General features: G+C 38.9%; 2 protein-coding genes and 1 long non-coding RNA gene across 3 annotated transcripts; 1 reads left to right on the top strand and 2 right to left on the bottom strand.

Moving 5' to 3' along the window:
- Nucleotides 1-5,410: 5,410 nt before the first annotated feature.
- On the bottom strand, nucleotides 5,411-7,067 carry LOC104229162 (uncharacterized). Its single transcript, XR_711540.2, has 4 exons — nucleotides 6,963-7,067; nucleotides 6,807-6,878; nucleotides 6,508-6,633; nucleotides 5,411-5,864 (listed from the first exon to the last, which is right to left on the bottom strand). It is a non-coding gene; the product is annotated as an uncharacterized lncRNA (long non-coding RNA).
- Nucleotides 7,068-8,139: 1,072 nt separating this feature from the next.
- LOC138869119 (uncharacterized) lies at nucleotides 8,140-8,832 on the top strand. Its single transcript, XM_070146710.1, has one exon. It carries the CDS (start codon nucleotides 8,140-8,142, stop codon nucleotides 8,830-8,832), a length of 693 nt encoding a protein of 230 aa, XP_070002811.1.
- Nucleotides 8,833-17,962: 9,130 nt separating this feature from the next.
- On the bottom strand, nucleotides 17,963-26,567 carry LOC138869118 (uncharacterized). Its single transcript, XM_070146709.1, has 4 exons — nucleotides 26,382-26,567; nucleotides 25,869-26,018; nucleotides 21,171-21,305; nucleotides 17,963-18,536 (listed from the first exon to the last, which is right to left on the bottom strand). Exons 1-4 carry the CDS (start codon nucleotides 26,565-26,567, stop codon nucleotides 18,012-18,014), a joined length of 996 nt encoding a protein of 331 aa, XP_070002810.1. The 3' UTR covers nucleotides 17,963-18,011.
- Nucleotides 26,568-27,667: the final 1,100 nt, after the last annotated feature.

The raw sequence follows: 27,667 nt of genomic DNA, 5'->3' as shown, positions 1-27,667 counted from the left end.
GTGTGCAGATCCAGGTGCTCGAGCATCAGAGTGAGAGCTTCCAGCACTCTCAGAGTCTTATCCGGAGATTGCAAGGTAGTTGCACGACGTTCGCAACCCTGCCTTCCTCCTTATCCTAGTACTTTGTATTTCAGACTTGTTTTGTATTGAGCAGACAGTGTTGAGTTGTATTTAATGGCTCATGACTAGTGACACCAGATTCGGGCTAGGTTGATGTATTTACGTACTTGTTTCCTCATATTTCTTTTGATATTTTATAAATGAAAGGTTTGAGACTTAATCTGTTTAGATAATACAAATTTTACAAAAGATCTTCTATTGTGACGACCCAAAAAGTCATCACATGTTTTAAAAATAAATTTTGTGTTCCGGGGCCTTAAAACCTTCTTTTTGTCTCACCTCAATTTGCATGCGCAATTCGGGCGTGTATCCAAAAAGCCATTATGTGAAAATCTGTGAAAAATAGTGAATTTTGCTTTTAAAATGAATTTAGGTTGACTTCGGTCAACATTTTGGGTAAACGGAACCGGACCCGTGATTTGACGGTCCCGAAGGATCCGTAGGCAAATATGGGACTTGGGCGTATGCCGGGAATTGAATTCCGAGATCTCAAGCCCGAGAAATGAATTTTTAAAGAAAATTATTTTCTGGAATATATATGAGTTTTTAGAAATAAAATATGTTTGAATTTGATGGTATCGGGCCCGTATTTTGGTTTTGGATCCCGGTACAAGTCTTATATGGTATTTAAGTTGAGCCTGTAAAATTTGGTAAGGAATGGACTTGAAATGACGTGAATCAAAACTTCGGTCGTTAAAAATTGAACTTAAGAGTTCATGAGATTTTTCTTTGATTTTGGTGCTAAATTCATAATTATTGATGTTATTTTGATGATTTGATCACACAAGTAAGTCTGTATTATGTTTTTGGACTTGCGTGCATGTTTGGTTTGGAGCCCCGAGAACTTAGGTGAGTTTTGGATACGCCACAGAGTGAAATTTGGACTTAGGAAATTGCTGGTATGTTGTAGGTCTGCTGGCTCACAAATGCGAAGAATGATCGCAAATGCGAAGAAGGCTTGGGCAGGCCCTGATCGCAAATGCGACCATCTGATCGCAAATGCGACCATCTGATCACAAATGCAGAGGGTCGTAGTCGCAAATGCGAAGCCCTCAGAATTTTGGGTGGTCGCAAATGCGATAATATCTTCGGAAATGCGAAGAAAGCAGACTTCTGAAGGGTTCGTAATTGCGACATCTACAACCTGCTAAATCATAACTTAGACGCATTTTCCGCCATTTTTCAACCCTTTTCAAAACCTAAACACCTTTGGGCGATTTTTCAAAGACAAGTACTCTTCCAAATCGATTGTAAGTCATTTCTAACTTGTTTTCATTAATTTTTAACAACTTTTCACAAGATTTCAACTCAAAATCAAAGGGTTTTCATGGGGGAAATTGGGTGTTTTGGGTAGAACTTAGGTTTTTCAAAATTTGGGAATTTGGACCTTGATTTGAGGTTCGATTTCAAAACAAACTTTATATTTGGGTTCGTAGGTGAATGGGTAATCAGTTTTTGGTTTGAACCTCGGGTTTTGACCATGTGGACCTGGGATCGATTAAATGACTTTTTTAGAAAATCATTGAAAAACTTATTTTCATGCATTAGAATTGATTTATTTAGCATTTATTAATATAGTTGAGTAACTTGTGGCTATATACAAGCGAATTGGTGGTGGAAACAAGAGGTAAAGCGGTAGTTGAGGCTTGAATTGTGTTCGTGGTATCGAGGTAAGTGTTTGGTCTAACTTTAGCTAGAGGGATTAGGAGTTGTGTCCTATTTGCTATGTGCTAGTTGTTGAGTACGACGTATAGGCGTGGTGACGAGTATCTATACGTTGGTGTCAAGCATGCCCGTGAGTCTTATACTATGATTAATGTGACTCTGTTTGTATTGTTCATGCTTTATGTGATGATTTCTATTGTTAAGCAAGGCTTGTGGAAGTAATATTGGTATTTGAACATTGAAGAGCGTTGACTCAAGTTGTAAAATAATTTGTGGAAGTATAATTGGCAATTGAACATTATAGAGCATTGGCTCATATTGTGAATTGAGTTGTGAAGTAAATGTGAAAAAGAAAAGAGGATTATGATATTGTCTCCCTTGCCGGGATGTTGTTGTTTTAATGTTATCTCCCTTGCCGGGATGTTATTGTTTTGATATTCTTTTTCTTTGAGGGGATATGATTGTTGTACTATTGTTCCCTTGCCGGGATTTTATTATGATTTTAATGATTCCCTTGCCCTTATTGCTTCGTGATTGTTGTTTGGGTAAGGAAGAGTGTTAAAGCACGAAGGGTGATGCCATGCATGACTTTTGTGAGAGAGTGTTAAAGCACGAAGGGTGATGCCGTGTATGATATTTGTGAGAGAGTGTTAATGCACGAAGGGTGATGCCGTGCCGCATGATGTATAATTATGTGCTATTATATGAGTGATAATGCACGAAGGATCATTTTGTGTCATGATTGTGTGAGGTAAAAGCACGAAGGGTGATGTGCCGATTTTATTGATTTTATGGTGAGGACGAGAGTAAAAGTACGAAGGGTGATGTCGTGTACTTGTCTGATATTTCTGATTCTTGTTAATAATTGAACTTTGGTGTTCCTTATATTTATCAGCTATTCTTCTATCATTACTTGATGTTCCTCGCAGCATGTTTCCCCCTACTATCCTTAACTATACATTTCTATCTTTATTTTCTGCTGTATATGCTTTAACTGCACAGGTTTATTTGGTAATCTGGTCGTATCCTTGTCACTACTTCGTCGAGGTTAGGCTAGGCACTTACCAGCACATGGGGTCGATTGTGCTGATACTACACTCTGCACTGTGTGCAGATCCCGGTGCAGCAGCTTTTGGACAGCAGTGAGGGTGTTGTCTTCAATCCATTCAGGCGAACCGAGGTAGTCCTATAGGCGTCCGCATGCCTTGGCGTCTCCTCCTATCATTTTCTTTTTGTTTTTACTTATTCAGAGACAGATTCGTGTATTTCTATTCAGACTTTATTTGTAGTATTCATAGATGGTCTGTGATATTATGACACCAAATTTTGGGTTGAGTTGTACTTAGACTTCCGTAGTTTGTATTATTTTAAATTATAACATTCGTCTTCCGCACTGTTTTTGTTATCATTATTTTTTTTGTTCTTGTTATGTTGTTTTTTAATTGCTAAGGGATATAACTGAAAATAATTTTAATAACTGAATTAATCGGCTTGCCTAGCTTTCACTAGTAGGCGCCATCACGAATACCGAGGGTGGGAAATCTGGGTCGTGACATCTATATTGTTCGTGTTTTTTGGCTGGCCTAGTACTGTTATAGGCGCCATCACAGTCGGTGTATTTGGGGTCGTGACGTAGCTATAATACACCCTATCCAATAAAACAAGCTTTAACCTTGAATAAAGGTATGACTTGGACGAGATCAGCATTGGAAAAATCGACTTCGACTCCTTGTGGGTACTACTATTGCATCGATAGTTTCATATCCTTGAATAGAGGTATGACTTGGACGAGATCAGTGTGTGCTTTCACGAAGGAATCTGCAAACATAGCAAACGAGTCAATATAATTAGGAGGTAGGTTGTGGTACCATATCATAGCCCCCTTGGACAAAGTTTCCCTGAACTTTTTTAGCAGGACAGACTTAATCTCATCGTTCTCCAAATCATTCCCTTTTGATGGCACATGCGTACGAGGTCACATGCTCATTTGGATCGGTCATTCCGTTGTACTTTAAAATCTCGGGCATGCGAAACTTCTTGGGAATCGACATTGGAGCAGCACTTGGAGGAAAAGGTGTTTGAACAAAATTCTTGGAGTCCAGCCTTTCAATACCAGTAGTGCTCCTAGGATTTGATTGACCCTAGAATTGTAGGTTTTCACCTTCTAGTCATTGGCTTCGATTCTCTTCTCTCCCGATTTAATCCGTTTTGTTAGTTCTTCGAGCATTTTCATGATCTCGGGGTTGGTCCCCGACTCATTTTTATTCGACCTCTCCGAGATCGATTCATTTCTGGGGATGACTTCCTGAGATGGCTCGGGCTTAATCCTGTTTGGCGTGCGGCTCTGGTTCTGGAGCCGTGCTATTGCTGCTTGTTGAGCCTATAACATTTCGAAGATTACTCGCAAATTGATCTCATCATATTTGCAGCCGTGCGTATTTGCAACCGACCGGACTTCCCTGCGGATACTATTCTCAGGATCGGTAGGCAAGTTTGTGTTGATGGCCACATGCGAGCTAGCATCGATCGGGTGTGTTAGAAGTTTGTATCAAACTGCCACTATTATTCTTAGCCTCATGGTGGGCGCCAAACTGTTTACCCTCAAAATCGAATAACAATTTAATTTGTAAATGGTTTTAAGGATATGCAGATTAATTTGACACAAAGCTATAAATTAGATTAGATTGAACAAATAAAGATAAAATGAATTCAAACCATGCAAAGAAGACAATTTCAGCCTTAGTGAAATTGTTCACCCTCAAGCCGGGTTCGCTATAGTCATTACTGATGAACAAATGAAAAAATCTAAATAATAGAGAAAATAATAATAATATATTGCCTTTGAACGCGTGTTATAGTTGTTTTTATGACCAATCAGACCCCCTTTATATAGTAGGGGAGTTCTACATTAGGTACAACTCTATAAAGGTAAAAAAATCTTATGATTAACTGATTGCCGGTTCCCTATCGATACATGCCGAGATCCCCGCCGTGATATTCAGCCGGTCACGGATATTTTGGCTTTCCGTTGGTTATGCTTGATTGTCGACAATGTCCTTCGAAGTTGTTCGAGGCTAGGACCGATTCTAGAACTATGACCTCGATATTCCCGAGAGCAGGCATCATGTCCCCGGGCTCTGGCTCGACGGGACTTTCGGCTTGATTTTGGCCCTTTGCCATCACATCTCGAGCCTGACTTATCTTGTCAAAAGTCGAGGTGCATCATGAGCTCAGTTTTATCCGTATACACATTCGGAAGCAGAATTTTCACCAAGGGGATTCAAAAAAATAAATACGCAAAATACACACACACACATATATATATATATATATATATATATGAATAAAAAATTAACTTATATGTATAATGTAATTTTTGGCGAGGGGAGATGAAATCCCTTCCGCTGCCTAGCTCCGCCACGGGTGACATTGATATATGGTATTGTTTTTATTGCGGATACATATATATATATATATATATATATATATATATACCCAAACTTTGAGTTCAGTTTACTGGAGGCAATAATTATCAATTATTTTGCAAAATAGAAAAAGTAGTCCTTCATTTTCTTTACATATAATAATGCCAATATTTTCTTGAACTGACGTAGTCACTAACAAAATTACATAATGGAATTTAAGCAGCGCAAACACAGCTTTCTAAAGTAAGCAGAGTAGCATATCAGTCTCCTTTATTCAGAATCAATACTGCCAATATTTTCTTGAACTAACGTAGTTACTTAAAAAACTACAAAATAGAATTTAAGCAGCAACAAAGCTTTAAGCAGAGTGGCATATCAGCCTCCTTTATTCCCATAATTCTTCCTTCTTAGAAAATGTACTTCACTAGTCCGGGAATATGAATTTCCTTGAAGTATTTTTCCCACTTAATAATTGTTGGATCAAAATTGAATGTATCATTTGCATTACTTTCTATTGTTACCATAAGTAACATTTCAGCGTTGGTATCATTGAAACTGATTTAAAAAAAGCAGCGGTAAACATTTGTGATTGATTTAGGGCCTTCAAACTCCTCCATGGTCGACAACATTTGTGATTGATTAAGAACCTCATCCCTGTTATTAAGGAAAAAAATTAAGAGATCATTTTTGATAATTCTCATAATTTGATTCTAATAGAAAAAGAATGGCCTCAATAGATTGGAGTAAAAGAGTGCAAAACGCATTTATAAAAGCAAAGGGAAAGTTTGACCAAGCAAAATTGTACAAAGAAGTTTTCCAAGCGAACTAAGCTCAGTATTTGAAACTATCAAAATGCCCAAGTGATTCAAAGTAGAGCATCTAGATAACCAATAAACTCAAATACCACAAGCATGAGAATTTAAAGAAAACTCAATCCAGTTTCTTGTATTGAAGCTTCAAGAGTTAATCAACTTATTTAATTATGCACAAAGTTTGTTAACTACTAAATATGATCATAAAAGAAGTGCTAATCAGAAGCTACATCACAAATAGAAAGAATGAACTTTATAACTGGTTTGAAACAGAGCCAAGATCTTCCATCAAAATTGAGAAAAGAAAGAGAAATAAACAAATAAATGACGGGGCCCATACTATCTGGAAGTTGATTTTAAGATTGAACAATAAATTTTATTCTGGAAAATCTTAGCTCAATTCAGCAAAAACCCAAATAATGTATGAAAAGCCAAACACAAATAAATCAGCTGGTACTACAATTATCAGTTAGTATAACACGCACCTCTTTTTAGCTTTTGTCAAAGTATATAAACATAGTTGATCCCAACTCTATCAAGATCAACAAGCTAATCAACCCAGAATTATTGCGATGATTAAGGTACCAAAAAGTGGCTGAAATAAAGAGAACCTGAAGACCGAGAAAGAAATAGTTGAGAGACTACCCTGATTTAAGTAGCATAAAATCCAAAGACCAAGGAACTTTCGGTCAATTATGTTTCGTCCAATTAGTTTCTTCCAGTTGTTCAAATAACAAGCTATTAGGCAATAAATCTAATAGCTAGTATAATTTAAAAAATTTACCTGACAGCCAAGATTACCAAGTCCTAATATTCCCTCTCCATCAGTAACAATAATGACTTAGGTACAAAGTTCCTGCACATGGAATAATCGATAAGAAGCTTGTAAGATGAAAGTAGTTCTTAAATATTATTATTGATGAGAAGCTTATAAAATAACCTTTTTTTCTTTCCTGAGCATTGGAATAATAGGTTATCAGCAGAATTTTAGCAACATAGACATAAAATCACCCATTGGTCTGGTGACAGAGTAGACTCATCTTGAAATAACTTAGAATAGTCAAGTAGTGTTTTAATGGGATTGTATTCCCTTAGACTTACTGTCAAATGATGTTAATGTACAATGACCAAAAGGAGAACGAGAAAACTAAACATATGTTGGAAAAGGAGAACGAGAAAACTAAACATATGTTGGACCATATAGCATTTGTTCCAGAGGGCACAAAAGGGGGAAAACATGATAAAATAAAAAGGAGAACGAGAAAACTAAACATATGTTGGACCATATAGCCATGCTACATGGTAATTCTATTAACCTGTTGGACCATATAACCATGCTATCTCTAACCTCCTACCAACTCCATTTAAGTTCATGTAATGAACCTGATGTGAAATTTTCACTGCCATAGTGAGAGGTAAGACTACCAAAGAATCATCATAGCCATGTATCCTTGCAGGAAAACTTAATATTGGAAAAGATTGTGCATTAATTTCTTCTCCTGATATTTGATGAAAAATGTTACCAATCTAATTATGAGTGCAGATGGAAGAACGAACTCAAGGTTATAAGTCAACAAACTATCAAATGACCTGAAGTTCTTGGCTTGAAACAATATATGAGGTAGAAGGCCGTGTGATAGCATCTCTCCACCACAGTGAAGTCAAGTCCTTTGTTGTAGTGTGAATTCCATAACAAGTTATATCCACATAACCCTATAAAGATGACTGCCAAGAATGACTAATTATCGTATAGTTGACAATTTTACTTAAACTATATTAATTATTTTCACAACCAAACATCCATTAATTAAAAAAATCTAGTCGCAGAAATTGGTAATACGATTACCGAGGGAGGTGTTGTGGAGATATTTGGAGGCTAGAGGCGGTCATGTTGCATACATTAGGGCTATTCAGGACATGTACGAGGGTGCTAAGACTCGGGCGAGGACAATGAGAGGACGGGGACTCAAAACACTCCCCGGTTGTAATGGGGCTGCATAAGGGGTCAACCCTCAGCCTATTTCTGTTTGCCCTGACGATCGATGCTGACGCGTCACATTTAAGGAGATGTGCCGTAGTGCATGTTGTTTGCAGATGATATTGTACTGATTGACGAGATGCCTTGTGGTGTTAATGAGAGGTTAGAGGTTTGGAGACAGACGTTGGAGTCTAAAGGTTTCAAGTTGAGCAGGAGCAAAACAGAATATGTGGAGTGCAAGTTAAGTGACGCGACTCAGGAGGAGGACGAAGACGTGAGGCTTGAGTCACAAGTCATTCCTAAGAGAGAAAGTTTCAAGTACCTTGGGTATATTATACAAGGGAATGGGGAGATTGATGAGGATATCACACACCGTATTGGGGTGGGGTGGATGAAATGGAGGCTCATTTCCGGTATTTTGTGTGATAAGAATGTGTCACCAAAACTTAAAGGTAAGTTATATAGAGTGGTGGTCAGATCGACTATGCTTTATGGGGCAAAGTGTTGGTCGGTCAAACCATACCATGTCGAGAAAATGAAGATGGCGGAGATGAGGATGTTGAGGTGGATGTGCAGGCGTACCATGTTAGATAAAGTTAGAAATGAAGTTATTAGGGACAAGGTGGATATGGCCCCTGTAGAGGATAAGATGCGGGAGGCGAGACTTAGATGGTTCGGGCCTTTGAAGAGGAAAGACACTAATGCTCCGGTGAGGAGGTGTGAGAGGCTGGCATGGGAGGGCCAACAGAGAGGTAGAGGCAGGCCGAAGAAGTATCGAGGAGAGGTGATTAGACAAGATATTTCGATTTCTGATTGCATTACCTTTTGCTAGGTTTGTATTTTTTGTTTTACTTGTCAGATCGGTTTGCTTGTTATTGCCCCTCCCCTCTCCCCTTTCTGAGTCGAAGGTCTTTCGAAAACAGCTTCTCTTCCTTTTAAAAGTAGATAAGGTCTGCATATAACTCTATTCTCCCCAGACCCCACTTGTGGGAATACTCATAGTATGAGGTTGTTTTAATTTGTTTCTGTTGATAATTTATGTCAATCCATTAACAACATCTTTTTTTCAGCTGTGGCAAACTTAAAACATCACTTCAACTGATTAGAAAACAATCAAAGATATTTCGTGGAACTGTTTCCAAGGATCTGATATGCATTATTCATCCACTAAAATTCAAAAGTTAAAACAACTACAAGCAAGACTCACGCAAATTAGCAACTCCACTAATCCAAGTTGAAGACAAAGATAATTACCCATATTTTGGCAGCAATATATTGCAGCCATATTTTTATACTCAGCTTTAAAAATATTCCTTCCTTGATCTTTTACTATTTTTCTTTCCATAAAATAGTATATATTGTAAGCAATTTTTTGTTTAATAATTTTAGGAGATCTTCGTCAATTCTTAGAGTACTTAGTATTGAAATACATTGAAGATAATGACGCGTTGTTTGTGAAACTATCATCATAGCACGGCATGGTTGAATTTAATATTATTTTGTTTTAATAAAAAACTTGAAAGTATTTCGGATGGATATATGACATGTTATTTCCGTCAAAAACAATACTTTGATTGTAGAATTGTAATTATTTTTCTGTTTTTTATATAATATCATAAAACTATAGTTTGTGCTGAACGGAAATTAGTTTTTTTGATCATCCAATTTGAATGATGATTCTAAATTCATATTGAGGAGTCAAAGCCTAATATTTTTCTTGATTAAACTAATAAACTCTTTGAGAACGAGTATGACTCTTAACTTATATATTGAGAACTTAAAATCTTCACAATAGCTCCCTCTTTTCTTTTTTTTCTTTTTTGCAATTCCTTCTTTTGTTTCTAATTTCATTCTATTTTGAAATAACTTTTTGTCAAACAAAGTTCCAAAAGAAGGTACTTTAGGAGATTATCTTGTGTCTGGCTAAAACATTTTAGAAAAGTATCGTTTAAGTGTTAAATTACAGTTAAATTTTAAAAGACATGTAAATGATCACTTTATAATTGGAGCACTATTATTTTAGGCATTATACATGGACAATCCCCTTAAAGTTATTATCATTTTTCATTTAAACACCTAAACTAGAACTACAACCAATTGAGTACCTTATGTTGTTGATAATGTGTCTGTTGCAAACATATTTTCATAATTCTAGCAAATCTCGTTTTATAATTCTAGGAAATCTGCTTAGTATATTTTACTTACGTCTCTTTTCTTCCAAACATTGCAACAGCTCAATCACATTCACAGCGCTTTCTTAATCAATAATATCTCCATAAATTTGGAAACTTCGTTTGCACCATGTGGAATTAGATATCTTTCATACTTAATTAATGCTTGAAATTTTTCATGTGTCCTTAATATAATGTGTCATCCGGTAGTTCACTGTATATAATTGGACAGGACAAAAATTGTTGCTGATCAACAGATAGCTTAAGCTAGCAGTCTGGTTGAATCTTGGTACCTAACTAAAAGTCCAGTTGATAATATCTTTTGCATAAATTTCCTCGCTTCCAATGGACATTCCTCCATCAATGGAATCGAGCTGCATTAATCAGTTTCTCGAGGGCAAGACCATTTTCATCACTGGTGCAACTGGCTACCTAGCAAAGAGTACTTTCTCTCTCTCTCTCTCAATTTGCCCTAACAGTGCTTCCTGAGGAGATGACTACATAGATGATATTAATAGTGCATTTGTTATATATTAATGTAGTTCTCATTGAGAAGATACTGCAAGTCCAGCCAAATGTGAAGAAGCTCTACTTATTAATTAGAGCTCCAGATTCAAATTCAGCTAAAGAACGTTTTAACAACGAGGTACGTACTACCAAACTATAACATAACCAATAATAGTAGCAGTAGAAATAATAGCAACCATCATATTAGACTATACAGCTCCAATGCATACCACATGAGAATTCAAGATTATCAGAGTTTAATGTTTGATGTGATTAGTTAAAGGATATGTTTTAAGTGCAGGTTATAAAGACGGATCTTTTTGTCGTTCTAAGGGACAAGTTGGGTGCCAACCTACATTCCCTTCTAGAAGACAAGATTTTCTCAGTTGCTGGTGATATAGCTTGTGATAGTTTGGGGACAAATTCTGAGCTGAACGATGAGATGTGCAAAGAAATAGACATAATTGTAAACTCAGCTGCAACAACTAGATTTGATGAAAGGTAGTTCTATAGAATAGCAAAATTATTCCTTAAAAAAAGAATAGAATAACTTACTCCATTCTTTTACAGATATGATACTGCAATAAGAATCAATGCATTGGGTACCTTGAATGTTCTCAAATTTTCCAAGCAATCTGCTTTTATGTGAAGTCCAACTTGCTTTATATGTCGCCTAGTTTTCTCATTTTGAGAAACCTATGTTAGGTCTAGACCACCCAAAATAGAGGTCCAAACGCCTCCTAGACCGTAGGCATGAGACGGGTAATGTACGCATAGGGTACTAGTTATAATTGAACTAGTACGCTTTAGGTAACAACTTAAAGATTGTAATCGTGTTGTATGAGATGATAGTCTGTGCCCGCTGAATAATACGAGTAACACCCCATCAGGAAGCAGTTATAAAATATTATTTATGTTGCACGGGGTGATCCTTTAGGCTAAAAAACATAGGACTCCTCCCCCTTTTTATCTTTCTTTTCCTACTAGAATAAAAAATAGTTGTACCCTCTGTTAAAAACCTGTTTATAATAAAATTCTTCAATTTTTGTGCTCTCTCTTCGTTTATTTGATCACATAGACTAATTCATATAATTCGAGTTCGGCCGGGACCCACAGTTATGGACCACGAAGAGTGCCTAACACCTTCTCTTCGAGGTAATTTCGAGCCCTTACCCAATATTTGGTGATGCAAACTGTTAAACCTAAGTTATTTGAAATTGGTTCCCTAACGCACCTCAAACTCGTTAGGTAGCGACTCTCTTTTTTAACACCTTCCTTAAAAGAGTTGTCATGTTTCAAAACCAGATTTCGCGAGAAAAAGGGGCGCGACTATCACACCTCCTTTTTACCACCCCGAGGGGGTATACAAGGGAGGTTTTCCAATTAAAGTGACATTAATCGAAATGAGATTATTTAATTTATTAGAGTCGCCACTTGGAATAGTTTATTTGGTGTTCCAAGTTACCGATTTATTTTAAAATCCCAAATAGAGGAAATTTTTATTTTTTTTGGAAGTCCGCGAATCAGAAATTCTAGATAAGGAATTCTGTTAACCCGGGAGAAGGTGTTAGGCAATCCCAGATTCCGTGGTTCTAGCACGGTCACTTAAACTGTTAAAATTGGCTTATTATCTGATTTACTACATGTTTTAACCTATTGTGCATTTTTAGCTTTTATAACCGCTTTTAATTATCTACGGAGAATTCAATGCTATTTAAAATACGTCTTAAACCAAGCTACATGAAATGCACCGGTGGTTCGCACTATGCTTTGTTTAACATTGTTGATGATTGAAATTGGGTCACATGAAATGTGCACCTGAATTTTAATATTTAAAAATCACAACTACGTCACAGGAACCGTACCCGTAGCTATGATGAATTATTTAAATAACGCGCCTAAAGCGACTACGAAGATTCAATTTTTAATAGCAACATTTGTGAGGGCCGTGGATGATTTATGGCACACCTCAAACCTTTTTCTATAAGGGTTAGCTCTTGGTCTAATTTTATGAGGGCCATGAATTATAGTTTTTGTTTGGCATGGCACGCCTCAACTTATTTTAACAAAAGGAGGTTGCATTTTTATTTAATTAAGACTAAGGATACTTGTAATTAAATCCTAATTTGAAGTTCAAACTAGGAATCCCTTAACTTAAATTGTGAGAAGGCAAGATTCCAGAGTGGAAATGGGAGCGGATCACCATGGATTTCGTAGTTGGGCTCCCACGGACTCCGAGGAAGTTGGATGCTATTGGGTGATTGTGGATCGGCTAACCAAATCCGCGTACTTCGTTCCTGTGAGTACTACCTATTCTTCAGACTGATTGGCGTAGATTTACATTAGAGAGATTGTTCGCCTGCACGGTGTGCCCGTTTCCATCATTTCAAACCGAGGCACGCAATTTACATAGTAGTTTTGGAGAGTCGTGCAGTGAGAGTTGGGCACTCAGGTTTAGTAGAGAATAGCATTTCATCCTCAGACGGACGGACAGTCCGAGCGCACTATTCAAATATTGGAGGACATGTTATGCGCTTGTGTCATTGATTTTGGTTGTTCGTGGGACCAGTTTCTACCACTCGCGGAGTTTTCCTACAACAACAGTTATTAGTCGAGTATTCAGATGGCTCCGTATGAGGCTTTATATGGGAGGCAGTGTAAACCTTCAATGTGGTGGTTTGAGCCAGGTGAGGCTAGGCTTTTGGATACAGACTTGGTTCATGATGCATTACAAAAGGTGAAAGTGATTCAGGAGCGGCTTCGCACAGCACAGTCAAGATAGAAGAGTTATGCCGACAGAAAGGCCTGTGATGTGTCTTACATGGTTGGGGAGAATGTCTTGCTGAAGGTTTCACCCATGAAGGGTGTTATGAGATTCAAAGTGCAAGTTGAGCCCTTGGCTCATTGGGCCGTTTGAGGTGCTTTGGAGGATTTGGGTGGTGGCATATAAGCTTGCCTTACCAAAAATCTTGTTAGGTGTGCATCCAGTATTTAATGTTTCTATGCTCCGAAAGTATATCGGCGATCCGTCTCATGTCTTGGATTTCAGCACGATTTAGTTATATGGTGATTTGACTTCTGATGTGGAGCCAGTGGCTATTTTGGAGCGACAGGTCCGAAAGTTGAGATCAAAAGATATAGCTTAAGTGAAAGTCCAGTGGAGAGGTTAGCCCGTGGAAGAGGCTACTTGGCAGACCAAGCGGGAGATGAGGAGTAGATATCCACACCTATTCGAGGCCCTAGGTATGTTTCTAGACCCGTTCGAGGACGAACATTTGTTTAAGAGGGGGAGGATGTAACAACCCGGCCGGTCGTTTCGAGAGTTATAACCTCGTTTCCCCATTTTTGCTTCTTTTTTGTGTCCTTTAGCTATATTATCATTGTCGGGTCAGTTGGTTTGGGTCTGGAGTGGTTTCAGAGAGGATTTGAGACATTTAGTCTCTTTATGAGAAGCTTAAGTTGGAAAAGTCAACCGGATGTTGACTTATGTGTAAACTATCTCGGATTTGAATTTTGATGGTTTTGTTAGCTCTGTTAGGTGATTTCTTTTTGTACTTAGGAATGCGTTCGGAATGTGTTTTGGAGGTCCGTAGTAGAAATAGGCTTGAATTGGCGAAAGTTTGAAATTTGGCGATTTCAGTTGGCAGTGGAAAAGTTGATATCGGGGTCGGAATGGATTTCCAGAAGTTGTAGTAGGTTCGTGATGTCATTTTTTACATGTGTGTAAAATTTGAGGTCATTCGGACTTGATTTGGTAGGTTTCGGCATCGTTTGCGAAATTTGGAAGTTTAGAAGTTCTTAGGCTTGAATCTGAGGGTAACTTTGTTTTTTGATGCTGTTTTCAGTGATTCGTAATGTTCGACTAGAGAGCGAAGGTGCGGAGTTTAAGTGATTTTCCACAGATGCGGAGATTTTGGCGCAAAAGCGGCACCGCATATGTGTATATTGAGTCGCAGGTGCGAAAAGCCTGGGCAGAACCTATAAATAGAAGACTTCATGAATTTTTGCTCATCTCCACCATTTTCAAGTAGGACCTTGCAGCTTTTGGGATGATATTTGAAGGGATTTTAAGGGGTTTTCACTGAGTTCAGTTGTTTGAGCTCTATTATGATTAGCTATGGTGTTTTCCTGTTGATTTCCCACCTAATTAGTAGGATTTTTGAAGTGAAATAGGGGGTTAGGGCTTGGGATTTTAGAGAGAGTAATTTGGGGATTTAAGGGACCAAATGATGTCGGATTTTGATGAAATTGGTATGGGTAGATTCGTGAGTGAATGAGATTTCTAGTTTTGTGACTTTTGTCAGATTTCAAGATGTGGGTCCGGGGGCGGGTTTTAGCCAATTTCGGGATTTGAGTCCAATCCCGTAGTTTTTCTTGAGGAAATGGTTCTTTCGCATATACTGATTATGTTGTACTACTTTTGGCGAGATTCGGGACGTTTGGAGGCCGATTCGAGAGGCAAAGGCATTGCGAAGTTGGATTTTGTTCGAATTGAGGTAAGTAACGGTTATAAATCTGGTCATAAGGGTATGAAACCCCGGATATCGTGTCGTATGACTATTTTAGAGGTGATGTACATGCTAGATGATGGGCGTGTGGGCGTTCACCATAGGGATTGTGACTTGGTCTTGCCCGTTAGACTGTAGAATCGATTAGCCTACTATTTACTACGTGTTCCCTCAGTTTTATGGAAATTGATTACACTTCATGTTAGAAGTCCTGTTTAGGCCTTGTGATATCACTATTGAGACCCGTGAGGTCGTGTACTTGCTGAATTAACTACTATTAGCTTTTTTTGTTGTCAGCCATGATATTACTTGCGTATTTTACCTTCGTCCCCTCCTATTTAATATTGAATCATGTTATTATCTTTGTTTGGGCTGAATTCTATGTTTTCTGAGAGCCCGAGGGATTGGAGAGGTTTATGAATGAGATAGGGCTTGAGTTCCAAGCTGTGAGCTATGTGAGAGTATATAATGGACCAGGTTACACGCCGCAATCAGCCCCGGGCTATATATGTATATATTGGATCGGGTTTCACGCTGCAACAAGCCTTCGGGCTGATTATTTATACTGAATCGGGTTGCATGTCGCAACGAGTCTTATGGATGTTTACATATTGGATCGGGCTGTACGCCGCAGAGATATAGCACTTAGGCTGAAGGAGCCGCTCCGAAGTCTACACACACCCCAATGAGCGTATGTACCTATTGAGTATGATTATTGAGGGCTGAGAGCTGAGTGTTTGAGTTGTTGAGATGAGTTGAGTGATTGTTTCCTTGAGAGGCTGTACTTGCTTTTAGTTAATTGTTTCACTTTGTTGTTATTTGTCTATATTGTACAAATTTCTGGAAGACTTGATATCTGGTTTGCTTGAACATAAACTGATGTGACTTAAACTAAAGTATGACTGTTCTTATTTGAAAGATATTGAGATAACTCTATTTGTATAGCTCATTACTATTTTTCAGTTCCTTATTTATTTCTGTTACTTACTGAATTGGAAGCACTCACGTTACTCCCTGCACCTTATGTGCAGATCCAGGTGAGACCGGTCGCAGGGATCGTTGAGCTCGTGCGTGGTTGACTTCTTGGAGATCTACGAGGTTGCTGCTAGCGTCCTTAGCCCTTGTCTCTCCTTCCCTTGTTGTCTTTTCTTTCTGTTTAGTATTGATGGACTATTGTAAATTCCGAATTTTTGATTTGGTTTTAGATGCTCATGACTTAGTGACACCCCGATGTGGGGCTATATTTTCCACATTTTATTATGAGTTTATCTCTTCTTATGAAATCTCTGTTATGAAAAGATTTTGAACTATCTTTTTGTAAATTTTCAATGTGTTTTGGGAAATGTTGGCTTGCCTAGTCCCACGATAGGCGTCATCACGATGGGGTTTAGTTTTGGGTCGTGACACTTTCTACATAGTCCAAATAAGGAAAGATTAATACGAATAATTTATTTGATTATTAAGGAAATAGTTAAATGACTATTTTGCCAGTGCAAAATTTATTTTTAAGGGATTAGAAATATGAACGATATTTTACTAAGAGCCTTTGTATTTTTAATATAGTATAGATATGAATATAAATATAGATAAAACGGCTTAAAACAAACCACCCTCAATGAAATAAGTGCATGTTCCTGTATATGCCAAAAAAAAAAAAAACAATCAAAATATGATTTGTTCATGTACGACAAATGAAATGAAGGTTAAATCAAAAGTCTTGATTTGTTATATTTAAACCGGAGCCTTCTCTTTTCTATTGGATGGTTTAACTTCTTTCTTAACTGATATACAAATTTAAATATTTTAAAAAGAAAACTTTTGAACATGTTTTGATTAATGTAGCTTGAATAAGAAATAAATTAACGTTACTCCATAAATGCTTCTTGGAAAACAGATGTAGCAGGTTTGAGATCAATTCATTGGATCCATCTCTTTCATATGGGGAAATTTCATGTACATGTTACTATCACTGATTATCTACTTATAAAAAACTATTTAATATAATTCTAAAGAGTGTAATGATTGTTAAAGAAATTTTAAACAAAGAAAAAAAATTAATATGAATTAACTCAGTATTTATCTCTTGCTTCATAATAAAAGGTGCATCAGCTTCTGATCATACTATCTCGACTCACGATCATGATTAAACACTTATAAAGAACTATTCACTATATTTCCATATGAGAATTTTTCATTTATGTCATACCATCACAGTTATCTACAAATAGAAAACTAATTAATATATTTCTAAAGAGTGTACGGATTGTTAAAGAAATTTTAAAAAAAGAAAGAAATTAATATGCATTAACTCAACTTGCTACATAGAAAAAGTTTGACCAACTTCGGGTCATACTATTTACCCACTATGTCTACATAAATATCGAACTAATTCTTCATACAGAGAATACTAAAACTTTTCTCCAATATTGCAGAAATATCTTGATACAAAAAAAGAAGTCAACAACAACAACAACAACAACGACCCAGTATAATCCCACAAGTGGGGTCTGGGGAGGGTAATATGTACGCAGACCTTACCCCTACCCCGAAGGGTAGAGAGGCTGTTTCCAGGAGACCCTCGGCTCAAAAAGCAATAGGAGATGATATATTAGTACCATAAAAATGCGTATTAAAAATAACAACAATATATAAGAGATATGAAATATGAAATACAGAATACGAAATACGAAATACGAAATAGATGGCTGGTATAATACAACTAGAAGGTAAAGCCCTGCATCAATAGACGACCAATGACATTCCTAGTCTAACTCCTAACTGGATAGTCTCACTCTATTGTGCTGTAGAAATATTCACACTCTCCCCTAACCTACAACCTTAATGCTCGACCTCCATAATTCCCTATCAAGGGTCATGTCCTCAGTAATCCTAAGTCGCGCCATGTCCTGTCTAATCACCTCTCCCCAATACTTCTTAGGTCTTCCTCTACCTCTCCGCATGCCCACTACAGCCAGTCGCTCACACCTCCTCACCGGTGCATCAGTGCTCCTCCTCTGAATGTGCCCGAACCATCTGAGTCTTACTTCCCGCATCTTGTCCTCCATGGGGGCCACACCCACCTTCTCTCGAATATCTTCATTCCTAATCTTATCCATCCTTGTATGCCCGCACATCCACCTCAACATCCTCATCTCTGCTACTTTCATCTTCTGGATGTGTGAGTTCTTTACCGGCCAACATTCAGTTCCATACAACATGGCAGGCCTAACCACTGCTCTATAAAACTTACCTTTTAGTAACGGTGGCACTTTCTTGTCACACAAGACTCCCGACGCTAACCTCCACTTCATCCACCCCACCCCTATACGGTGTGTGACATCCTCGTCAATCTCCCCGATCCCCTGAATAACCGATCCAAGGTACTTGAAACTACCTCTCTTGGGAATGACTTGAGAGTCAAGCCTCACTTCAACTCCCGCTTCCGTCGGCTCAACTCCAAATTTGCACTCGAGGTATTCCGTCTTCGTCCTACTCAACTTGAAACCTTTAGACTCAAGAGCATGTCTCCAAATCTCTAGCCTCTCGTTGACGCCGCCTCTTGTCTCGTCAATTAGAATAATGTCATCAGCAAATAGCATGCACCATGGAACCTCCCCTTGAATATGATGAGTCAGTGCATCCATCACCAGGGCAAATAGGAATGGGCTGAGCGCAGACCCTTGGTGCAACCCCGTAATAACTGGAAAGTGTTCAGAGTCGCCTCCTACTGTCCTAACCCGAGTCTTAGCTCCATCATACATGTCTTTAATCACCCTAATATAGTTACTCGGGACCCCTTTATCCTCTAAGCAGCTCCATAAGACCTTCCTAGGAACCTTATCGTACGCTTTCTCCAGATCAATAAACACCATGTGGAGATCCTTCTTCTTATCTCTGTACTGTTCCACCATCCTCCTAATAAGGTGGATAGCTTCTGTGGTAGATCGTCCCGGCATGAACCCGAACTGGTTGTCTGAAATAGACACCGTCCTTCGCACTCTCATTTCTACCACTCTCTCCCAAACTTTCATGGTATGACTTAGTAATTTGATGCCCCTATAGTTGTTACAGCTCTGGACATCACCTTTGTTCTTATACAACGGGACCATTGTACTCCACCTCCACTCTTCAGGCATTCTATTAGTCTTGAATATAACACTAAACAATGCAGTAAGCCATTCCAAGCCTGCTCTACCCACACACCTCCACAGTTCAACCGGAATTTCGTCTGGCCCGGTAGCTCTGCCCCTTCTCATCTTACGCATTGCCTCCATGACTTCATCGATCTCAATGTCCCTACAATTACTTACTTCATGGTGACTGTCGGCATTCCTCGATTCCCCAAGTATAATATCCTGATCCCCTTCTTCACTTAGAAGTTTATGAAAGTAGGTCTGCCACCTCCTCTTAATCTGGTCATCTCCCATCAAAACTTTGCCGTCATCATCTTTTATGCACCTCACTTGGTCCAGATCCCGAGTTGTCCTCTCTCTCGCCTTAGCGAGTCGGAATAACTTCTTCTCCCCACCTTTGTTCCTTAGTTCCTCATACAGACGAGCAAAAGCTGTCGTCTTAGCCTCCGTCACTGCCATCTTCGCCTCCTTCCTAGCTACCTTATACCTTTGACTGTTCTCTCTCTTCTCCTCCTCGTCAGTGCTCCCTACTAACCTTAGGTAAGCCGCCTTCTTTGCTTCCACTTTACCTTGGACAACTGCATTCCACCACCAATCTCCTTTGTGTCCACCATAGTGGCCCGTAGATATCCCTAACACCTCTCTCGCCGCCTTTCTTATACAGTCCGCCGTCGTCGACCACATTGTGTTTGCGTCCCCACTACTTCTCCAAGCTCCCATTGCCGATAACCTTCCTTCCAACTCTTTAGCTTTATCCTTAGTTAAGGCGCCCCACCTAATCCTGGGGCGTCCTTGTACTGACCTCTGCTTCCTCCTTATCCTAATACAAATGTCCATCACCAAAAGCCTATGCTGCGTTGAGAGGGTCTCACCTGGGATAACCTTGCAGTCCTCGCACAACCTTCTGTCGCCTCTCCTGAGGAGGAGATAGTCAATCTGAGTCTTCGCCACCGAACTTTGGTAAGTAACCAAATGTTCATCCCGCTTCGTAAAACTCGAGTTTGCAATGACTAGATCGAAAGCCTTGGCAAAGTCCAACAGCGCAATGCCCCCTCCGTTCCGCTCTCCGAAACCAAATCCGCCATGCACCTCAGTGTACCCACCTGCAGATAACCCAATATGACCATTGAAATCTCCTCCTATGAATAACCTCTCAGAAGGCGGTATACTACGAACAATCTCATCCAACCCCTCCCAAAATTGCCTTTTAATATCCTCATCCAAGCCTGCTTGTGGTGCATACGCGCTAACGACATTTAAAGTACCTTCACCCACCACCAACTTAATAGTCATTAGCCTATCATTCACCCGCCTGACCTCTACCACTGACTCCCTAAGATGGCTATCTACCAGGATATCCACTCCATTCTTACCCCTCAGGACACCAGAGTACCACAACTTATACCCATCCACGTTGTTCGCCCTCGATCCGACCCACCTAGTCTCCTGGACACACGCTATATTAATCTTCCTCTTCTGCAGGATTTTCGCCAACTCTATGGATTTACTCGTTAGTGAACCTATGTTCTATGACTCGATTCTCAACCTATAGGCTCCCTTGCCCCCTCTACCTCCCCTGCTACCCGACCCACCCCCTGAACCCCACCCCACCCTCTGCCCCACCCGAGGACATGCCCTTATTCTATCATCCGAGACTGCAGCCACTACACCTACAACAATCTAGAGAAGACTCGCTAGTGCACAACGTACACAAATCAAACTAGAAGGAAACACGTGGTAACTAGTATCCTAGTTGAAAGGTTTAACTATTGCGAAGTAAAGTAACAGTAATTTAGCTAACACCAAAAGGGAAATAGTAAAACAGGAGGTACCAACTCCCGATAACAAAACCTGTGGCTGATTTGCTGTGCTCGATATAGTTGTACGTTCCCGCCCACTTCCTACCACCCTTGCTGACACTCGCCCAGGTTGCTCTCCTTTGCCAGTGCTCGTGCGCCCAACTTGTCTCCAATACTCCGAGACTTCCTGAAAACACAGAAAATACCACGACCCAAAAACCAGAAGGAGCTATCACCGCTACCACTGGTAAGCAAAGAAGCAGAGCAAAACGATTGCTCTTTTCAATTGAAACAGATGCACCACTTGCAATATGAACAAAGACAACCCAGCGAAGCAGCCGCAGACTTAGCAATCAACTATCAGTAAGCAATCATTGATTGGGAAGGACAAAACACAATGAAATCTCCAACACCCAGAAATGATTTGAGGTTACAGATCAAAATGGGTATACAAAATTATAAAAAGTCACTGAATTTGTAATAAACCCAACAGTTAATAATACTAGATTAGGTGAGTAAGCAACGTTAAGGATTTTCAATAGGGAATTAAAAAGAAAAAAGAAAAAATGGGTAAAGAGAAATATGACTGACTGTTGGGAGCTATGTGTGTTAATGACGGTTTAGAGAATCCATATTTGTAAATCCCAGATCCATTTATAAAAAGAACAAAAAATCCAAATCCAAAAGATTGAGACCAATCCAGAAAGCATAACCAGATCAAATCAATAGAAATACGAAGAATCAGCAAAGGTAGAGAGCGAGAGAATCAATTGAGAAATACTCCCGAGAAAGGCATTTTGAATAAAAATACAAAAAAAGAAGTCGAAAAATGAAAATGAATCTAAGGAGAGTCTTTTCATTGGTGTTATTGATGGTCTTGGCCATTGGAGGAAATTTTGTTAAAGGTACTCACAGATTATTATTACATGTGATCCAGCTGCATGCGCAAAAACATGCCAACAAGCCTATGGTTCAAGGCTAATTAAATCTTATTGTAAGCACATACCATTTGGAGATGCAAAAGTTTGTGTATGTGAACACAACCCGTCCATTCTCAAAGGATCACGAAAGAGAGTATTTCCATGATTCATGTAAACCAGTCAATTGAAAGAGAGTTAATATACATAATCACCTTGCTATTTTCTCTGTAATAGCTAGCAATTTCTTTTAAGAAATGAAGGTTAGATACTTCCATCAATATTTTAATCAGTATATAGATGCTTTCATAGATCTCCTCATTACTTATTGTTCTTTAAGGTAGTTTTTTCATGTTTATGTGACTGATATGTGTAGATGAATAAAACTAAGACTAAGGACTTATTCTAGTTAATTTTTATCATATGAAGAGTGAACAAACCAGCGACAAGCAAACACAATAACAGAAAGAAACTACTAAACTAAAGAGACTCGTGGTAGATAAATTCTTCTGAAAAAGTTATAAGGAAATACACTAATGGCTAAGAGAACAGGATCACTTGAATATGATACAGATTTGGAAAAAATTAAAAGAGTCGTATAAAATATTCGAGAATACAAGGGGTCAATGCTTATTTCCAGATCGAAATGTTAGATAGAAAGATTAGAACAAGAGTGTAATTAAAATCGTCAAAAATATTAGTTAATGCAAAAGTTTATCAATTGAGATTGTTAAGACTTTCAAGTCTTAATCGGATAAATAAAAACGAAAATATTAAAAAAATAAAGAAAAAATCCATTAGACCGTAGCATTCTATAATTATCATAATCAAAATTCTTAAATTATTTGGAAAAATTCCATTGATCTTTGTGCTATTATTTTTTGTCGTAACCAAATTCTTAAACTCCTCTTTTCTTGTTATGAAACTACTTTATTATCCAGTAGAAAGCGACCTGAACTTGAGTTTAACAAATGCAACAACCTAAAAAATTATTTGCTCCTAACTAGAGTTTGTGTCATCACATACAATTGTTAGGTAGTAGCATGGAAGGAGAGATAGTAAATTTTTAGGTAAAAGGTCCGAGCATGCATAAACGTCCATTTCATTACAAATTTGTTACATGCGGAGTTTTATAACGGGGGTCTATTTTTGTTATGACCCAAAATTCACTAGTCGTGATGGAACTTAACCCAACTAGCTAGGTAAGCCAACTAATAATTATCCAATTCCAATAATATTAACAAGACAATTAACAAAAGGAGTTTTTTTGAATCTTATACTTTCCCAAAGGGCTGGTAGTACAAATCATGCGCTTCTAAGAAAAGAATTTGCAAATAACCGGAACTCATGTACATCTTCAAATCTAGCTCTCATCGACCACAACAACCTCAACAACCAACATCTGCATGCAATATGTAGAAGTATAGTGTCATGACCCAAATTCCATTATTGGCCGTGCTGGCACCCAACACCGTTTTTAGGCAAGCCAACACTGATCAACTAGTGAATTCCTGTTTAAATAAATTAGTAAGTGATAACTTCTCCTTATTTGATAAAAATTTTGGAGTTTGAAGTTTTAACATAAATAAATAGAAGCAATAAATACGATTCGTAATCATAAGTCTACTAGTATATGTGCCAAGACCCGGTGTCACAAGTATTTGGGTAATCTAGTAGAATATACAAAATCATGCTAGCCTACTGTTTGAAAAGAAATAGATAGAAAATAAAGACATAAGAGAGACCCCAGTTGTTGCAGAACGGCTCAAAAGGGAAGTTCACCGAGAAGTCTCAAGCTAAGGAGTCAAGCGCTGGACTGGTGGCCAGATGCACCTGCCTCAAATCATGTACAATCAAGTATAAAAGTGTAGCGTGAGTACATAAAAATATGTACCCAATAAGTATTTCATCTAACCTCGAAGAAGTAGGGATGAGGGGTCGACTCTGACAATTACCAAGGCTAATAATATAAAAATATGAAGTTCCAATTTTAAATCATAATGTATGTAGATAACAATAAGCTCAAAACAAGAATAATAACTGGAAAATCCTTCCATCATATTTAAGAATTCAAAGCATTTTCTTCATTTAAAACAAGTGACCTTTCAAGCAGCAAATTATACAAACTATAAAGAGCTTCAGTTCTATTATCACACACAAATACCACCAAGGACGTTCGGCCCGATCCAACATAAATGTAAAATGTGCACTACCGAGGGTCGAACGGCGCAAACCATAGACGCATATATTCATCCCACTCGCGAATCATACATCAACATGATCAAATATAAATTTAAGGAATTACCCCGTTCACGGATCATGCATGCGACGCGGTCAAGTATAATTTTATCATTTAGATCATAACCCTTTATTGATTCTTTTTAAAAATGAAGACAATTCAACTTGAAGCCCTAAAATCTTTAGAAATCCTAAACTTAATTCCTTTTATTACAATTAGCACGTATTATCAAATAATGGTGTCCACAAAGCATGGTGTAAACCTAAAACTACCCGGATATAATAGAAATAATAGCTACATATGGACTCTCGTCACTTCGTGCGTACGTAGCCCCCAAAATAATCACATATTAATTAAATTCACCTATAGGTAAATTTTTCCTCTTACAAAGTTAGAAAAGAGACTCACCTCGCTTCAAAGCCTACTTCCAAACTCAAGAATGCGCTTAAACCCTCAAATTGGAGCCGAACAATCTAAAACTATTCAAATGGTGTAAAAAGCAATCATTATAGGTTCAACAGTTCATATTCTAACTATTAAAGTGATTACCAAACCTCAAAGGCAAGATTCCTAAAATTCACCCCCGGGCCGACGTGCCCGAATTTCGGAAATTTCTCAAGGAAATTGTTACACGTGATGTAGGGAACATAATATATTATTTTCACTAAGTTTCATAATGATTTTCCTGGTAGAATCTCATTTTTATAAAAACCCTAAGTTTTTCTCTAAACACATGATTTTCACAATTTTATACATGTTAATTTACCCATAATCTAAGTGTTTACCTTGAAATTGGTAATTATAATTAGATTTGATTTGTGGTTCTAAAAATACGTGATCTATTTTTATGCTAGTTGTTTAGGAAATAGATGCTATGTAAGAGATTAGAAAATGAGATAAGAGCTTGTAGATAGTATAATGACCAAACCGAAGGGCTGGAAATCGGGGCCTCGAGCTGGCGTATACGGGCCTCGAGGTCGAGCCGGATGCTAGGCTAAGGGCAATCAAGGGAGGATTAACAGTATGAGAGCTGCGATTGCGGCTCTTTATGATCAATAATAAGCAATAAATGAAGGACAATTAATGAGGTATAATAAATGTAAATAAAGCAATAAATGTAAGCAATATAGCCAAATAGAGAGTATGTTTTAGTTAGAGAGCAGAAGAATGTTCTTGTATTGAATGAAGTATATTGTGTCCCTTTACAAAATAATAAGAACCCCTTTATAGATCAGGGGAATCCTAGTATAGTACAAGTGCATTTATTAGCACATCATCCTGTCAACTTCCATCAAGGGCCTAGGGAACTCCCCATTTTTCTATGGCAGTCGTCAATCCAGATTGTGTCAGATCGCACCTCGGCCCTACCTCGGGTTCTAGGAGGTGCATCTTTGGATCCCTAAAATGACCATAAAATCGGTCCCTTGGATTTTATCGTATACAGATAGTCCCCGTGTTTCCTAGATTATGATGATAGGAAACAGTTTTGAACTCTTGCACTCATCATGACGTCAGCCTATCAGGGCATTAAATGCCATAACTCAATGGCCACGCAAGGGTCACTGTCAACACGACTATCAAAAAACCCACGAACCGTTATTGGTTCAGCTTTTTCGTTGCCTATACGGCTTCTATAAATACCCCAATTGCTTAGTGACTTGTAGTTTTGTGATTCCTTCAAGATTTCAGAGCCAAATCCATCTTCCTCTACGCCCCTCTTTTTTGTTCTTGGTTTCCTGCCTTCCTTCTTGAGAAAAAGAAAACTTTTAGTTTCCAGGCCAGAACCTCTAAGACAGTGCCTCAGAAACATGAAGCCGCTTCTTCATCTCGAACATCCAAGAATAAATCCAAGGGTAATCCCAAAGTGGCTCCTACCGTTGAAAAGTGTACACCCACCGAGTTCGATAGGTTGAAGGATTTTTCCATCGAGAGACCTTTATCTATGCCGAGTCGATGCGAACATGTGTCTTGGTTCATTAGCGTTAGGAAGGATACAAACAAAGTGCGGGCGGATTGCCAATGGGAGAAGAAAGTGCTAGTTGAGATCCCTAGCCCTAACGAGTGCATAACGAACCACAAGGCCTGTTTTCTTTATGTATACACATACCCGTTCACTTCGGGCCCTGTCGACTCCTCCAACCCTTCTTCTCCAGCTATAGACCCAGTCATTCTCGACTTCTACTGTAAATACCGGGTGACGCTGCGCCAAATTTATCTCTCTTTCTGGTGGATAGTTTACATGCTTTGTTACTTTTCCAACAAAGTCAAGGGTACAACTTTTACCCTTGATCATTTGATCAGGTTGTACGGACCTCGTCTTTTTCGAGGCTTGATCAAGCTTCACCCTCAATCTTCGAAACCCTTTTTCTCGAGTATCAATTAGCACAAGGATCAGGGTGGATGAGTCGGTTTGTCCGAGTAAGGACCTCTGACATTATTCCGGTTGAATAGATGTCGTTCCCGGAGGAGTGGAACATGAAGCGTAAGTGCTTCTTTTTTAGTATGCTTTATTGTCTTCTTACTTTCTTCTCAAAAAACTAACTTTCCCTTTGTTCACGCAGCCGCCCTTTGGTATTCCGAGTCTGTTGCGGACATGTTGGGGTGGATTAGGGGATTAAATACCTTGTTCCCCTATCTCCAGCGTTCTTGGCTGGAGTTGGCTAGAATGCGATGGGTGGCCAAGAATCATGGTAAGCTCCTTCTTGCCACCTCTATCATGTTTTCATATTTCTTCACCATATCCCCCAAGCTGATAAATTTTGATTATTATGCTTGCGCAAGCCATGGCAACAGAGTGCTGATGAGAGCGGCTCCTGCCGGCGAGGGAGGATCTTCTAAGCCGGATAAGGGTAAGAAGAGGAAAAAGGGGACGGCTTCCGAATCCCCTGTATCAAAGAAGCCCATGTCTCGCAGGCCTCGAGCTGAGGCCGAGGTCTCACCTTCAGCTTCCGGAGCAAGTTCCGATGATGAGGATAAGGATGAGGATGATGATGACGATGATAACCCTTTAGTACAAAGGAAGAGGTCGGGCACGATGCCCCCCAAGTATCTGTGCCAAGGGCCGCTGAGTCGGGAACGGCTGATTCGGCTCGCGCCCATGCTTTGGAGGACCTTGAGGAGGGTGCGGATGCGGTCCCTGAGTCCTCGACCAGACCCGACACGATCCTTGCTGGGGAACTCACTGCTGTCAGCTCCAAAGGGCCCGAGCCTAGAGCATTTCAGGGACAGGACTTGTTCTTCGGGTTCTTTGACATTCTGGGGGGCCTTAATTTGGGTCCCCGACTCTTACCCGGAGAGCTTAGGGATACACAGGACTCGAACATCGCCAAAGTGGGAGACTCTCACAAGGGGGAAGGCGAGCTCGAAAACTTCCTTGATGAATTTAGCGAGAAT

Source organism: Nicotiana sylvestris, chromosome 5 (genome assembly GCF_000393655.2).
Source record: "Nicotiana sylvestris chromosome 5, ASM39365v2, whole genome shotgun sequence".
Taxonomy (NCBI): domain Eukaryota; kingdom Viridiplantae; phylum Streptophyta; class Magnoliopsida; order Solanales; family Solanaceae; genus Nicotiana; species Nicotiana sylvestris.
The sequence above is the reverse complement of the archived record's forward strand: the minus strand, read 5'-3'. Positions and strand labels throughout refer to the sequence as shown.

Coding starts and splice junctions, on each gene's coding strand:
- LOC138869119 (XM_070146710.1), top strand. CDS start 8,140: ATGCCTTGTGGTGTTAATGAGAGGTTAGAGGTTTGGAGACAGACGTTG.
- LOC138869118 (XM_070146709.1), bottom strand. CDS start 26,567: ATGATCAAGGGTAAAAGTTGTACCCTTGACTTTGTTGGAAAAGTAACA. Junction 26,019..26,381: donor ACAGGGCCCGAAGTGAACGG/GTATGTGTATAC, acceptor TTTCTCAAGAAG/GAAGGCAGGAAACCAAGAAC. Junction 18,537..21,170: donor GCACAGCAAATCAGCCACAG/GTTTTGTTATCG, acceptor GGGATCGGGGAG/ATTGACGAGGATGTCACACA.